We start from the raw sequence: 15,510 nt of genomic DNA, 5'->3' as shown, positions 1-15,510 counted from the left end.
TCTCCATGAGTAAAACTTCTCCATGTACCCATACGATGCTAGAATGCAATTTTCCTTCTGCTACTTCGAATTTGTGGGCCCTATGTCCATGATATATTTTGAGGATAGCCATTCAGCCAATAGTGTATATCTAGTGTGCAGAATCCTCCCCACACTGGCATCGTGGTGGGGAACCTAACCTACTCGCTAATCCAATATTCCCCTTAATTACAGTCAATATACAGTAGCTATGTACTTACTATATATACATATCCCATAACCAAGTCCATACCAAATGTAGTCGTCCAAGTCTCCAGAACACACCTAATGCTCACCCAGAATTCAAAACGTTGAATCAGTACAGACTACAGAGCCTCAAAACTTTGTCAGCCAGTTTCCCTGCACTTGTTACCTCACATTTCTCTAGGACATCATATACTATAAATAAGCCCAGCCTAGCTTCTCTTGGAAATTGGATTCCTTCCCTCAATTAGCTCTCTGGTGCTTTACATCTCCAAATTACTTTCTTTTGTCAGAGAACTTCTTTCTTCTTCTTCTCTTGAAAAACTTGATTGATAGAAGTTTGTTCCTCCATTAACATTCTCTGGATTCTGGTTTACAAAAGATGGATGGGCTAGAGAGAGTATGGGATTCTGGGAGGCGAGCTAGTCATAGCATGAGTAGAAGCATAAGCAGGAGAAATTGGGGAGTGGAGGATGTGTTTGTAAAGTCGTCAAGAACAAGTGGAGGTGTCGATGATGATGAAGAGGCACTCAGGTGGGCTGCTCTGGAGAAGCTGCCCACCTATGATCGCCTTAGAACCACTATCATGAAATCATTTGTGGAAAATCATGATCATCAGGACCAACAAGGAAGCAAGTTGGTGCACAAGGAGGTTGATGTTAGGAAGCTTGACATGAATGACCGCCAAGATTTCATTGAAAGGATCTTTAAGGTTGCAGAGGAAGACAATGAGAAGTTCTTGCGCAAGCTTAGGAACCGAATTGACAGGTAAAAATTTTCTTATCTTTTTACGTATTAAAGTTTCTTTGTCTTCTTGATTCTTTGTCGAATTTTTATGGGCTTTAATTAGATGGTTCTTTTTTTTGTTTTTTAATCAACTTCACAGGTGCTGTAGTTAGACAAGCACAATAGTATCCAAGGAGAATAAGAAACTATAGATTTTTTTTATTTTTTTATATTTAATAACTGGGAAGAAAATTTTGGAAGGCATCATATCATGGCTCTACACCCAGAAATAGAGGGGAGGCGAAATGATACCGGACCCGCCCCTGGAAATCCTACATCTTCTGCGCATTCCCACTGGCCCACACTGGTGAGAGGAACCAGCCGGACACATACAAAACAGGGGAGGATCTGAATTCCTCCCTTAATAATTTTCATGAGTGTTTATTGTCCACGAAGAAAAGAGGAGCTAGTGGGGTTGGGTTGTTGAAAGTTGCTTTTCTCATCTACCTAAAATGATCAGTGCATGTGTCTGATCTGTCTGTTTCCATTAAGAAGTAGTGGAAGCTTCATCTCCTTTCACACTAAATCATCATGAGCTATTTAATCTTTGTTCTTTCAGAGCCAATGAGTATGATACAAGCTATAAAAAAAGAAAAAGCTATATTAAAGGAAAAATAGCTTGTAACAACTGGGTTTCTACTTTCTAGTTCTCATATTGATTTTGTTTATTTTGATTTTGGTTGCAGAGTTGGAATCCAGCTTCCAACAGTAGAAGTTAGGTTTGAGAACTTGACAGTTGAGGCAGATTGCTACATTGGAAACAGAGCTCTCCCTACCCTCCCAAATGCTGCTAGGAACCTTGCAGAATCAGTTCTAAGCTTAATAGGGATCAAACTAGCTAAAACAACAAAACTAACAATCCTAAAGGGTGTCTCAGGCATTATAAAACCTTCAAGGATGGCACTTTTGCTAGGCCCTCCTTCCTCTGGGAAGACGACTCTGTTGCTGGCACTTGCAGGAAAGCTGGATCCAAATTTGGAGGTAGTGTAACCAAACTAGTAATACTCCATGACTGGAGCCTGTGAACTCAGTTAAAACTAGGGATGAATCCGAGTTGACTCAGTTACACGATTAATTTTACAGGTTAAAGGACAAGTGACATACAATGGGCATAGACTGAATGAATTTGTGCCTCAGAAGACCTCTGCTTACATTAGCCAGAATGATGTTCACATAGGAGAATTAACTGTAAAAGAAACACTAGATTTCTCAGCTAGGTGCCAAGGAGTTGGGTCTAGATATGGTAAGTAAAAAATCAGAAATTATTTTTATTCACTACCCATCAATCTTATCTTCTGAAGCTAAAATGGGTTAAGATTGATTAATCACAGAACTCCTGGCTGAGCTTGCAAGAAGAGAGAAGGATGCCGGAATTTTCCCGGAGGCCGAAGTCGACTTTTTCATGAAGGTAAACACATAAATAACCACTCCTTTCCTTCTCTTAATCATATTATATTTCCATGGATTTGTTTTTATCATTTTGACTCTTTCTTTCTCAGGCAACTGCAATGGAAGGGGTTGAAAGCAGCTTGATCACAGACTACACTCTCAGGGTAAGTGTGTGTGTGCTCCAACCACTTCTTTTCCTGATCTTTGTGGGAAAAGTTAGGTGTTGACAACTACCCTGACGAGTCAATGGAGTGAAATATCAAATGGGTTCCCTTTGAATTTTCAGTATAGTATTTCAAAAGGGGGTGTCTGTTCACAAAGCTAAAGTCCAACTCAACATATATAGATAATGAAGATAGCAAAGCTTGTCGGCTTTCACACCATTGGGTAATTGGGTTGGTGAACAACTTCTTCAAAACCAGAAATTAATGGACGGTTTTGAAACTGTTTCCATTTTCAGTTTTGATACCCAAGGAAAAAAAAAATTATATTTCTATAATTCCTAACATCTCAACACTGCCTCTTGGGTAATTTTTGTATACTTGATACGACATGTGGTCAAGATAACAATTAGAGTCCAATCCAAAACTTTAAGACATTAAGTTGATGGTTATTTTGGTCAAACTAATTTATGATAGACTTGAAACAGATATTGGGGCTTGATATATGTGGAGACACAGTCGTAGGAGATCAGATGCAGAGAGGAATATCTGGTGGACAAAAGAAACGTGTGACTACTGGTTAGTTTATTTATTTATTTTTGTAGAATATTGATTAGTTTATATTATTGGCAGAAAAATGCTCCCTAATTGCGTGGTCTCTGCATCAGACACAAATGGGTCAAATGACACCTCCACTTTCAAAAAATTCAATAAACACACCCTTATTAATACCCGTATGTACCCCCACATTACCCCGCACTGATGGAAAGGCTGCGCACAAGAAGGGTTCTTTTCCCCCTCATTTTCTTTCCTCTCCTCTTACTTCCATCTTTTTTGCTTAGTTTATACTTCAGCTTTTTGGAAACTTTTCCTGTCTATCTTTCGTTACAAGCAATTTTATTGATTACGGTTTGAAAACCACTTAATGTCACCACTAACTTTAATAAATTATAGAATCTAATTCCCACTACCAACAATCAAAAATCAAACCTTTGTGCATCCCCACCTAAATTCCCCTATTCACCATTTCATATTAAGAAAATAGATAAAAGTTGGTAGGTGAATCATGTAGCGTACCAAAAAACATAAAATCAGAGGTAACCAATAATTATTCTTCTTTTTCACATTCTAAGAAGAGTTCCACAAAATTGAGCATTTCTCTAGTCATGTATTGATTCGATCTGAAGTTTTAAAGTGTGTTTGGTTCTTAAATGTCCCATTGTTTGGACTCTAGACCAGTGGGGAGGACCAGACAAGCTATAAAATATAAATGCTCTCAGATTAGTCGAACTGCCAGCTTCCTTGTTTGAAAAGCTTTTGCCGTATCCCTTTTTGGAATGGTTGTTTCGTGACTTTTGCCCCCTTGGTCCTTACCCCTTGATTTTTATTTTTCATTTTTTTTTATTATTTTATTATTATTATTATTATTATTATTATTATTATTATTATTATTATTTTTGGTATGACCCTTACCCATTGGTTAGCGTTTATGACTTTTAAGTTCTCTTTTTCTTTTTTTCAATTAAAAAAAAAAAAACTCTTGTGTGTTGTTCACGTCTAGAGCCAAGGGAGCGTAAATAGATTGCCATGCCATGCCATGCCATACGCATTGAATATGCTCCTTCTTGCCCTCCCATTGGCCTTGCACATTTGTGCTATCTACACTATGTTGGCAGGGTCTTTTCCCCAAAACAAGAACTCTACATTTTTAAGGGAGAGGGATAGGTATGCCACCGGTATACGAAGTAGCGGACAACACCAATGGGGGTCCTAGATGAGGTATCAATGTATCATAAAAGAAGGGTGAGGGTCATTTCAAAAAAGGGGAGAGAGAGACAGACACAGTGGATGCTAGCTTACGATATACCTGCAGCATCCCCAACTTTTTCACATTTTCTAAAAAGGGTCTGGGTTAAATCTTTGGTCTAGAAAATTGGTTGGGCTTCCCTAAGGATAAGTATCCATAACTAGCTGGTTTGGTCCACAAAACTTGGGCTGAGTTTGAACTCAGGCCCAGCCCAATTATATGATGATTAATAGATGAAATAACAATTGAGTTAGGGGTGTTAGCCGGTTGATTTTCGTCAGGCCTAATTGGGCCCTCACAATGCCTGCCCCATTTAGCTAATCAGACCCATGATTCCATTCGATTCTCATTTCTCAGTTCCGGTCTAATATGAGAAAATGGTCGTTGATGCAGGAGAGATGATCGTAGGACCCACGAAGACTCTATTCATGGATGAGATATCAACGGGTCTAGACAGCTCCACCACCTATCAGATAGTGAAGTGCTTGCAGCAGATTGTACACCTCACTGAGGCTACCATCTTCATGTCCCTCCTCCAACCTGCTCCAGAGACATACGATCTCTTCGACGACATCATTCTCCTCTCCGAGGGCCAGATAGTATACCAGGGCCCACGAGAGCACGTCCTCGAGTTCTTTGAAAGCTGTGGCTTCCGATGTCCAGAGAGAAAGGGAACCGCTGATTTCTTACAAGAGGTAATATGGAGCAACTTTCACTTGGTAGCTCGCGAGTCACTGGATCATCACATTTGCTTACCCATTTCTTTGTTTCATTTCAGGTAACCTCGAAGAAGGATCAAGAACAATACTGGGCTGACAAGAGCAAACCGTACCGGTTCATATCGGTTATCGAATTTGTGAACCGGTTCAAGAGGTTCCATGCCGGGTTGCGCCTGGAGAACGAGCTCTCAGTCCCATTCGACAAGAGCAGAAGCCACAAGGCAGCACTGGTGTTGAGAAAGTATTCCGTCCCTAAGATGGAGCTCTTGAGGGCCTCCTTCGATAAGGAATGGCTTCTCATCAAGAGGAACTCCTTCGTCTACATCTTCAAGACTGTCCAGATTATCATTGTTGCGTTCATTGCTGCGACGGTGTTCTTGAAGACCCAGATGCACACCTCAACCGAGGATGATGGCTCCGTCTATGTCGGTGCACTCATTTTTGGTGTGGTAATCAATATGTTCAATGGGTTTGCAGAGATCACCGTCACCATCGCAAGGCTTCCCGTGTTGTATAAGCACAGAGACCTCCTCTTTTATCCTGCCTGGGTCTTCACCCTCCCAAATTTCCTTCTTAGGATCCCAATCTCCATCGTTGAAGCAGTTGTTTGGATGGTCGTGACTTACTACACCATTGGCTTTGCTCCAGAGGCTACCAGGTAAACCTCAATTCTAGTACTTCCCTAGTTTAACTTTTCTAACTGGCAAGAGGATAATGTGAACGATTCTGAGCTCCTCCTCTCCTTTTGAAGGTTTTTCAAGCAACTACTACTCATATTTTTGGTACAACAAATGGCGGCAGCTATCTTCAGGCTCATAGCTGGAGTGTGCAGGACTACGACCATTGCAAGCACAGCTGGATCACTCATGCTCCTCATCCTGTTCTTGCTTGGTGGTTTTATCCTCCCTCGAGGTTAGTAGTGCCCTTTTCCCATTTACTAGCTAGCATTGTATTTGCAGTGGTTCTCTACTTTGCAAATAAAGACCCAATTCTTCAATACTGTTACATAACTAATATAAGTAGTGATTTTTCGTTACAGGACAAATTCCCAAATGGTGGATCTGGGGCTACTGGATTTCTCCTCTCTCATACAGTTATAATGCTGTTGTTGTGAATGAGATGTTTGCTCCAAGGTGGATGAACAAATTGGTAAGTTTGGGATTTTTTTTATTTTTCTCCACCCTTACATTCAATAAGATCGGATTGGTTGTTTCTCTTGGCGGCCATGCCTTTGTTTATTTGAATTATTGAGGCCTTGAAGTTTTCCATCCATGGTTGGAAAAGGGAATCTCTCTTTAACAAGACCTTAATTTCTATGACAGGCATCTGATAACGTTACAAGGTTGGGTATTGCTGTGATGAAGAACAATGCTGTCTTCCCAAAGAGAGACTGGTTTTGGATTGGGTGTGCTGCCCTTTTGGGGTTCACATTCCTCTTTAATGTCCTCTTCACCCTTGCACTTATGTACCTTAACCGTGAGTTTTCAATTCTGATCTAGATGGGATATTATAGTTTTTTTTATTTTTTAATAATATTTTCATATATTGCTATAGACAGTCTCAACCCTCAAGTAGTAACCCCCTCACTGAGTTATGAATTGATTACACTTGTTAATCTGTTTTTATTTAAAGTGATTATCAGAAGTTCTTAGTTCTTAACTGCTATCTTCTTTTCCTAATGATAGCTCTTGGAAAACCACAAGCAATTCTATCCGAAGAAGTGATCCATGAGATGGACGCCAGCCAAGAAGAATCGAAGGAAGAACCAAGAATCATAACATCAAGGTCGAAGAGAGAAACAACCCCTCAACCTCTAGCAGTGGCAGACGGAAACAATACAAGTAAGAAATGTAACAATGAGACTTATAGTTTTGTCTACATCTCTAACACAATGTAGAATCCTCGATACGAATATCTAGTGAAGTGATTGTAGACCTCCTAACATAGACTTGGAATCTTTCAGGAGAAATGGCAATCCGACGAATGAGTAGTCGAAGCAATGCTAATGGACTTAGTAGAAATGTTGATTCAACCCTTGAAGCAGCAAATGGGCTTGCTCCCAAGAGGGGGATGGTTCTTCCTTTCACGCCTCAAGCCATGTCATTTGACAATGTGAACTACTATGTCGACATGCCCCCGGTTAGATCCCCTATGCTTTTTTTCATTTTCACTTTCTCTAGCTACTAGTTTGGAACTTGAATCATTACAAGAGGCATCCTAATCAATATTTTACTCCATGAAAGACAGTTGTTAAGTATCATTTTAGAATCAATTAACATGTAACTAAAGAAGAATGAGTAGATTAGCAATAAGCCAACTGAATCACTAATTTTGACAGGAAATGAAAGACCGAGGGGTGACAGAAGAGAGACTCCAGTTACTTAGGGAAGTGACAGGGGCATTTAGGCCTGGTGTCCTCACTGCACTGATGGGAGTTAGTGGGGCTGGAAAGACAACATTGATGGATGTTCTTGCAGGTAGAAAGACAGGGGGATACATTGAAGGTGATATTAAAATCTCAGGTTTCCCTAAGAAGCAAGAAACCTTTGCGAGAATATCGGGTTACTGTGAACAGAATGATATCCATTCGCCCCAAGTCACTGTTAGGGAATCCTTGATCTACTCTGCTTTCCTCCGTCTTCCAAAAGAGATCAGCAAAGAGGAAAAGATGGTACTATTACAATTTTTATTTCTGATTTTAAAGTATTTTAATGTAGAGGTACAGGTGCTGAAACACTTAGATTGAAATCTTTGTCAGAAATTTGTGGATGAAGTGATGGAACTAGTAGAGCTTGACAATCTCAAGGATGCTATAGTGGGGCTTCCAGGGATTACGGGTCTATCAACTGAACAACGGAAGAGGTTGACAATTGCTGTGGAGCTTGTTGCTAATCCTTCAATTATCTTTATGGATGAACCAACATCAGGACTTGATGCAAGGGCGGCTGCTATTGTCATGAGAACTGTTAGGAACACTGTTGACACCGGCAGAACAGTTGTTTGCACTATTCATCAACCTAGCATTGATATTTTTGAAGCTTTTGATGAGGTAACAACTATCTGCTCTCTCCCTCTTTCATAGCTCCACATACATCCACAGACACAAATTATGGTGGAATAATATATTGGTATGATGTTATGCATCAGCTGCTATTGATGAAAAGAGGGGGACAAGTAATCTATGCAGGTCCATTGGGTCGAAACTCTCAAAAGATTATCGAGTACTTTGAGGTATTTCTTATCGTCAATTTTCCCTCTACTAGCAACTATTATTTAGTAGGGAAGCAATTATAGAAGTAACATAATAAAATGAGAAATGTGATCTAATCCTCCCTACTACTGGTTTTCAGGCCATTCCTGGGGTCCCAATGATCAAAGAAAATTACAACCCTGCAGCATGGATGTTGGAAGCTAGCTCTATTGGTACTGAAATTCGGCTTGGAATTGATTTTGCTGAGTATTACAAATCATCATCCTTGCATCAGTAAGGAGAACCCACTCTGCTCTTTTACTGAATACAGAAGTTATAATTTTATCAACTTTAGGAGTAGTAAATTTTGTGGATCTGATGTGATGTATCATATTACGATTATTACCAGGCGAAACAAGGCATTAGTTAAGGATTTGAGCACCCCAGCCCCTGGAGCAAAAGATCTTTATTTTCCTACTATGTATTCTCAGTCAACATGGGAGCAGTTCAAATCTTGCCTATGGAAACAATGGTGGACGTATTGGAGAAGTCCAGATTACAATCTTGTCAGATTTATCTTCACCTTGGCTTGTGCCCTTATGATCGGGACAATCTTCTGGAAGGTTGGCTCTAAAAGGTCAGTTCCATTATTCCTGCAAAAGGGACTCAAATCTTACTTTAGTTCCATTAGTCATAGGAGCTCAATATTCACCATGCACCTCATCAACACTTGAACACACAATCTAAAATTTTCCTTTTGCTTATGGTCCAGGGAGAGTTCTACTGAACTATCTGTCATTATCGGAGCTATGTATGCTGCTGTCCTATTTGCTGGAATTAACAATTGCTCCACTGTACAACCGGTTGTATCCATTGAAAGAACAGTGTTCTATCGTGAAAGAGCTGCTGGGATGTACTCTGCCTTACCATATGCTATTGCACAGGTAAGAAAAGGAGCATTGGAAAGTAACAGGAATCGGTGAAAATTTCTCTTTTGTCTAGCTAACTCAAGACTTTGATGAACTACCACTAGAAGTTGACCCCATATACTTGTAATTCAATGTTCTACTTTATATAATGGATGGGGATATTTAGTTATCCTCAGTAAAGCCTGTTCAAAACTTAAAACCATGTTAACTAATTAAAACAATACTAAACAAGCCATATCAAATTTATTTAGTAAAGGAACCCACTAAAAGTAATACAATATCCATAGTGATGTAGGCGGAACTAGAATACCATATGTAAACCTATAAAATCAATTATATCTTAATCAATTTATCTAGTGAATGTGGTATTAAAAATAATATCTTATCCATTGTGCAGGTGGTCACTGAGATCCCATTTGTATTTGTGCAAACTACATATTACACACTTATTGTGTATGCCATGGTCAGCTTTGAATGGACAGTAGTGAAGTTCTTTTGGTTCTTTTTCATCAGCTTCTTCTCATTTCTCTACTTCACTTACTATGGAATGATGACCGTTGCCATCACACCGAACCACCAAGTTGCTGCGATTTTTGCCGCTGCTTTCTTTGGGCTCTTTAATCTCTTTTCAGGCTTCTTTGTCCCTAAAACAGTGAGTTATTCTTTCTTATTTGTATTTCTAAATAAATTATTTGCATCTAATTCAAGATATTTTTCCTTTTTCCAATTTCTTCTTGTCTTGATGAATTTAATTGTTTGCTAAATTTACAGAAAATTCCAAAGTGGTGGATCTGGTATTACTGGATTTGCCCAGTGGCATGGACAGTTTATGGGCTTATAGTTTCACAATATGGAGACCTGGAGCAACTAATCAGAGTGTCTGGAGGGAATCGCCAGAGCATTAAGAGCTATGTGGAAGGACACTATGGTTATGATACAAATTTCATGGGCCCAATTGCAGGAGTTCTTGTTGGATTTGCAGTTTTCTTTGCATTTATGTTTGCATATGCCATTAAGGCATTGAACTTCCAGCAGAGGTAGAAATATACAGGACAATATAACATATATAGAGCATAAAATATGCTTCCTAACCCTTTAGAGGTTCTTCATCAAAGTAATTCTTGTATATACATATGAAGCCCATACCGGAAAAAAAAAAAAAGAAAGAAAAAGAAGAGAGCGGTGGTAATTGCACCAGATTTGCGTTCATCTATCAGAGAACAAGAATGTTAGTCTTGAAGATTAGTTCATACCATAAAGTATTGAATGGAGATGAATTGAGGTTAGAAACTAAATGTATTAAATCATCAATAATAAGGAAGAAATCTTCGTTTTGTCTAAGAGAAACCAAATGCACTAACTCATCAGTCTATAATATAAATGGAAACAATACCAAATCGAAAATTTCCAATTCCAAACATCAGATCGTACCTAATGCAGTTTAGGATATTTAAATCAACCATTAACAAATTTTTTTAGGATTACATTTTTAGTACCACTAGCTAAGTAGTTCCAATGGTTCACATTACTTGATGGTATTGGGATGGCTTGTCATAAGCTTCCCACGGACGGCGCCATTGTTGTTGCACGATTCCGAGTGACGCTGACCTGCATAACACAGATTAGTGGTTGGCCCGGAGGGAGCTCCGAGTCCAGGCTCCAATGCTCAAGTTAGGCCTAAACATTTACATTCTTATGCAAAGTACATAGTCGATTGAAAGCCCCTTACCTGTAACCTTGGCTGAGTGTTCCTCATATAGACAGCTTGAGTCCTTTTCATTGGTTGAGGGTCTTTGGCATGCTGACACGAGTCTTCTCCTGATTGGAGGGATCGTCCCTTGTCATGGCTGGGCTGGCTAGGCTTGTAATGATTTACTCAACTTGGGTTGGTTGTCACAATGGCTAACCTAACCATGGTTAGGTCCTATAACGGCTAACTTGAGCATAGTGAGGTTCTACAACAGCTAACTTGACCGTGGTGGGTCTAGGAGTTAGGTAACGGCCTAGCCTTAATTACTTTAGTCATAGTTTAAGCTAGTCAGTGGGGGGACTCCATGTGCGAGTAGGTCGTGAGGTCTTAGTCCCTCTTGTTGGTCGAAGGGGTCTTCTCGTGCTCGTATTAATGAGGTTGGGAGTAGGACACCTCGATCATTGACCAATCAATGAATATATGGTATATCATATGCTCCCCACTCTCTCGAGCTTCTAGCATAGGAGGTCGGGGGAATGTCTCTTGTGCTCAAGTACGCACTTCGACCTCTTCGTTGATTGGTCGACGATTATACTAGTATATCATATGCCCCCACTCTCTTGAGCTTCTAGCATAGGAGGTCGGGGGAGTATTGCTTGGGCCTGCATGCGTGCCTTGACTTTCACGAGTCTAGGTGTATAGGGTGTCCGATTTTTCATGCTTCCCTAGGTTTCAGTTCCTCCTATTCACTCTCATTTAATGGTGGCGATTTGACTGCTATCGCCGTCTGGCTATAAATGCTGGGAGAAAGAGAGGTGTACATGGTAGTCTTTCATTAGTGTGGATGATCATGGCATAGATCGGTTAGATCCTAGCCTCACTAGGGCTTTGGAAACATTCCATCTAATGGATGGCACATTGCCGAGGCGGTTTGTGTTTCCTTGGGGTTTTCTGTATTAGTGTGCCTCGGTCAATCAAACATTGCATGTCTTTCCATTGAGGCGTTGATTGAGGAGTACATATAAATTTATCTTGCCCATTTCATCCTATGTTTCTCCTTCATTGGATTATTCTATGTTTCTTGGCTTCAGAAGCAGCTTTGCCTCTGATTCTCCGGTTCCTGCCATATTTCAATACTACCACTCCGACCTTTGATCTCTAAGACCTGGTAAGCCATTCTCGTTATCTTGTTCTTTCTCTGTTACCCTAGTTTATGGATTCGAAACGTCAGAGTCATTTGAGAGATCTTCTGAGTCTATTCTTGGGATGCCTCCTAGGGTTGTTAGGGTAGTTACTGGAAATCGCCGTTCTCCGGCGAAGAAGCCTGCTGGTTCTCAGAAGGCGAGGGCTAAATTTTCTTTTGGGGTTCGCACTCCCACCATCTGCTTGTCTGTAAGTGAGGTAGCCTCTAGGATCTCCTTGGCTGACTTAGAAAAGTTCCGTAGGGTGTACCACATTCCGGATTCTGTGGAGCTTCGGGTTCCCGAGGCGCTAGAGAGGGCCAATCGTCCACGGGAAGGGGAGATATGAGCATATGAGTCCTCCCTCATCGATGGCCTTCACTTTCTGTTTGCCCCCTTCGTCTGCCAAGTGTTGAGACACTATGGTCTTGTGCCCGCTCAACTGGTCTCGAAATCTTGGAAGTGTCTACTAGGTCTCTACATGCGGTTGAGAGACATAAAAAAGGAATGCACCCTTCGTTTGTTTGTTAGTGTCTACTGCCTGTCTGCTCATAACATAGAGTACATATAAAGCAAGAGTACCAGATCATTAACGGCCTACCAACCTCCATCCCTCAGTGGAAGGACGGTTTTTTCTTCGCTAAAAAAAAAAAAGAGAGAAAACTGCCAACCTGGAACATCAGCACACATGACCAATGGGAGGATACATAGAAACATCTTCAGCCACTAGATGGGGGGCAACATGATTTTTTCACATATGCCTGTGTGTAGACATAAGCAACAACAGACTAGGAGACTTGGATCTTCTATGGCGCAACAGGGCGTCTGACGCACATTCAATGTCCAAAAACGCCTTGGGTTGCATATAACCACTTTGGATTTCGTGCCTGAACGTTTCTATCTATTGGATGTGCGCTAAACACCCCTGTTGCATCATAGGATTTCAATCATTGGTAGAGTTCTTTCTCTCAATAAAATAATTAGCTAGAACTGTTTAATTACCATATGTATTGATTTTAAGTTTGTGATCGTTATTACAGGATTTATTTATTTATTATTATTATTATTTTTAAATAATACTGATGTCACTTCGCTTCATGCCCCTTCACTAACAATGAAGAGTGTTTTCTTTTTGGGCAAGGATCACCACACGGCCGGAATGGATTGCAATCCCACGCCAAGCAGGTGGGGCCACAAGGAGAGGTGCCACACAATTGTATGCAAGGGGACCAACTAATATGATCAAGGAGAAGAGAGAGAATCAATAGGAGAGAGCATTAACCACACAGCCGGTGTGGCGACTATCTTCCCTCAGATAAATTTTGGTGCTACCACTGTTGTGGGCCTAGTGGCATTAAAAGGAAAACTCCCCCGTCCCCTACACCCCTTAAATGCCAAGCCCAGTCGGTTCAGAAAATTCAATCCCAGAATGAGGATTTCCAATTACAAGATTTCAGGTCCCAAAACACATGCAAAGTAAAATTGTGCAGAGTAGAAACAGCTTTTAGATGAAACTGTTGAGGCAACTTTATCTAGATATCTTTTATTGAGTCCCAAGTGTCTATATCTGTGGATATGAAAATGGGGCCAGTACAAGGTTGCTACTCAGAAACTCAGAATGGACTCACCTTCCATGCTTGCATCCCACAATGAGTCTGTAAGAGAGGATTAAAAAGAAAAGACTGAACATCTAACATCAGGGCAACTGGCAAAACTACACCAATCCTTCCTGCTGAAAACTCGTATTGAAACATGAGATTTGGCTTGTTGGTAAACTTAAATCTCAACAGCCAGACTTTAGCAGCTGAAAACTCGCACCAGGATACACGTTCAAATATGAAAATTCACAATCTTTCTGAGTTTCAAGTTGCGCAATGTACGCACACTTGATAAGTGGATATTATTGACCTAATAGCAGTTTGAAACTGCTTTGAGGCCACTTACCCAGAAAAATTAAAAGGATTTTCAGAGGAAAAAATGCAGGAAGATTGAAAATGAAAATGGACGTTTGCAGTCTCTCAACAAAGGCAGATTCACTTGGCAATATCAGCTGGGGTTATATCAATAACCCCAATAGTCATTCCGGATCTCATCATCGAACTTCTTCTTCAGCTCTGGGTGCTTCTCAAAATACTCATTTGCAGTCATGCTGCTAAGCTTTTTCTGTTGAAGATGGAAGGAGGGAGATCCCATGAGAAATCAAAGAATGAATATAATTTCTGCAGTGGAAGAAAGGATAATGGCTCTTTTCCCTTACCTTCAGCTCTTGTACATCTGCAATCTCCTTTTCCAGTCTCTCCGACTCTTTCAAGGACTTCTGTTCTGCTTGTTTCAGCTCCACCAACTAAGACTCAGAAATGTAATAGTTGTCAGAAGATTCGGTGCCCTCTTTAAGGGAAGTTGAGTGTAATGAGTACCAGGTTCAATTGATCCCATCTCAACCAATCTCACTTTACAAAATCTAGCTTTTAAAAGTGCAGTTACAGAAAAATACTGCCTTAGGTGAAAAAATCCTACAATTCATTTAATGGTGAATATGAAGAAGGGAGGAGCAACAAAATGGCACAGATACGTTTGTATTGAGGGGAGACAGAGAGAAATGCAAGTTCTCACCAGTGCATCAAACTTGGGTTTGTACTGAGGAGTCACATTGTCAACATATTTGGGGACCTCTATGCCTGAAGAGGAAAAGCAAAACACAAGAGTAGATGTAAGTTGTTTCAAAGAAACAAGACACGGCCAACTCCAGTAGCATATGGTAATTATCCCTTTGTATCATTAAAAAAATGCAACATCAAGAAAACTTGTATGGTTAAATATGATGTACAAGCTTCAAATGAAACTTTCATGTCACCACATGTCCAAATAATCTATTGACAAGTGATAATGTTACACTCCACCTACCCCAACCTAAAAGAAAAATAAGCATTATTATTCCTGCTATACTTTGTTGCATGCTTTAAGCTACTGGCCGATGCGTTAATGTGTAGTAAAGCTGGTGGGTAGCATCAATCTTGGACAAGAAGTGCTTGGTGATTTAACTTTCATAATGGGTCTTCTAAGGCTGTCTAATTCTTTTGTCAGAATTTTAGTTTTCTTTTCTAGCATCCCCTTTTTCAGATTGCCTCTTGAACAAAGTAGAGACTCACGGCAATTCTAACATCCTTCCAAGAAAGAGCTTGGTTTGGTATTATTGATGGCTTAGAATGGAAGTCATTAATCCTTGTCTAATAGTGTGACAAGCCAAGGATGTAACCTTGTGAAAGTCTACAACTCCTAACACGAATCACAAAGGGTAATATAGCTAGAGAATGGTACTACTGGAACTGCAAAATGCAAATAGTTATGGGAATAAATCACCAAGGATTCCCACGATTCCAGAAACAGCAAGAAACTCTTGGTTAGAATTGGATATTATGAGACCAAACCCCCCCCC

At 40.3% G+C, this 15,510-nt stretch overlaps 2 protein-coding genes across 2 annotated transcripts; one reads left to right on the top strand and one right to left on the bottom strand.

The window, feature by feature from the left end:
• Positions 1-290: 290 nt before the first annotated feature.
• Positions 291-10,317, top strand: LOC122079206 (ABC transporter G family member 42-like). The gene is made up of 21 exons (XM_042645472.1): positions 291-990; positions 1,695-1,989; positions 2,092-2,251; positions 2,340-2,416; positions 2,508-2,561; positions 3,047-3,137; positions 4,759-5,060; positions 5,144-5,742; positions 5,836-5,996; positions 6,124-6,233; positions 6,407-6,560; positions 6,770-6,925; positions 7,048-7,223; positions 7,423-7,755; positions 7,843-8,133; positions 8,232-8,315; positions 8,435-8,568; positions 8,684-8,911; positions 9,047-9,218; positions 9,601-9,855; positions 9,975-10,317. Exons 1-21 carry the CDS (start codon positions 605-607, stop codon positions 10,242-10,244), a joined length of 4,488 nt encoding a protein of 1,495 aa, XP_042501406.1. The 5' UTR covers positions 291-604; the 3' UTR covers positions 10,245-10,317.
• Positions 10,318-13,591: 3,274 nt separating this feature from the next.
• Positions 13,592-14,923, bottom strand: LOC122077916 (ATP synthase subunit d, mitochondrial-like). Its single transcript, XM_042643807.1, has 4 exons — positions 14,902-14,923; positions 14,688-14,842; positions 14,332-14,418; positions 13,592-14,237 (listed from the first exon to the last, which is right to left on the bottom strand). Exons 1-4 carry the CDS (start codon positions 14,921-14,923, stop codon positions 14,136-14,138), a joined length of 366 nt encoding a protein of 121 aa, XP_042499741.1. The 3' UTR covers positions 13,592-14,135.
• Between the last annotated feature and the right edge of the window lie 587 nt (positions 14,924-15,510).

Source organism: Macadamia integrifolia, chromosome 5 (assembly GCF_013358625.1).
Source record: "Macadamia integrifolia cultivar HAES 741 chromosome 5, SCU_Mint_v3, whole genome shotgun sequence".
Lineage (NCBI taxonomy): Eukaryota > Viridiplantae > Streptophyta > Magnoliopsida > Proteales > Proteaceae > Macadamia > Macadamia integrifolia.
The sequence above is the reverse complement of the archived record's forward strand: the minus strand, read 5'-3'. Positions and strand labels throughout refer to the sequence as shown.

Bases quoted from the DNA above. Each gene is read 5' to 3' on its own strand.
- LOC122079206 (XM_042645472.1), top strand. From the start codon at position 605: ATGGATGGGCTAGAGAGAGTATGGGATTCTGGGAGGCGAGCTAGTCAT. The intron at 2,252-2,339 runs GTAAGTAAAAAA...GATTAATCACAG, and splicing joins AGGAGTTGGGTCTAGATATG to AACTCCTGGCTGAGCTTGCA. The intron at 8,569-8,683 runs GTAAGGAGAACC...GATTATTACCAG, and splicing joins AAATCATCATCCTTGCATCA to GCGAAACAAGGCATTAGTTA.
- LOC122077916 (XM_042643807.1), bottom strand. From the start codon at position 14,923: ATGAAAGTTTCATTTGAAGCTT. The intron at 14,843-14,901 runs GTACATCATATT...AATGATACAAAG, and splicing joins GAAAGTTTCATTTGAAGCTT to GGATAATTACCATATGCTAC. The intron at 14,238-14,331 runs GTAAGGGAAAAG...CATCTTCAACAG, and splicing joins CAGATGTACAAGAGCTGAAG to AAAAAGCTTAGCAGCATGAC.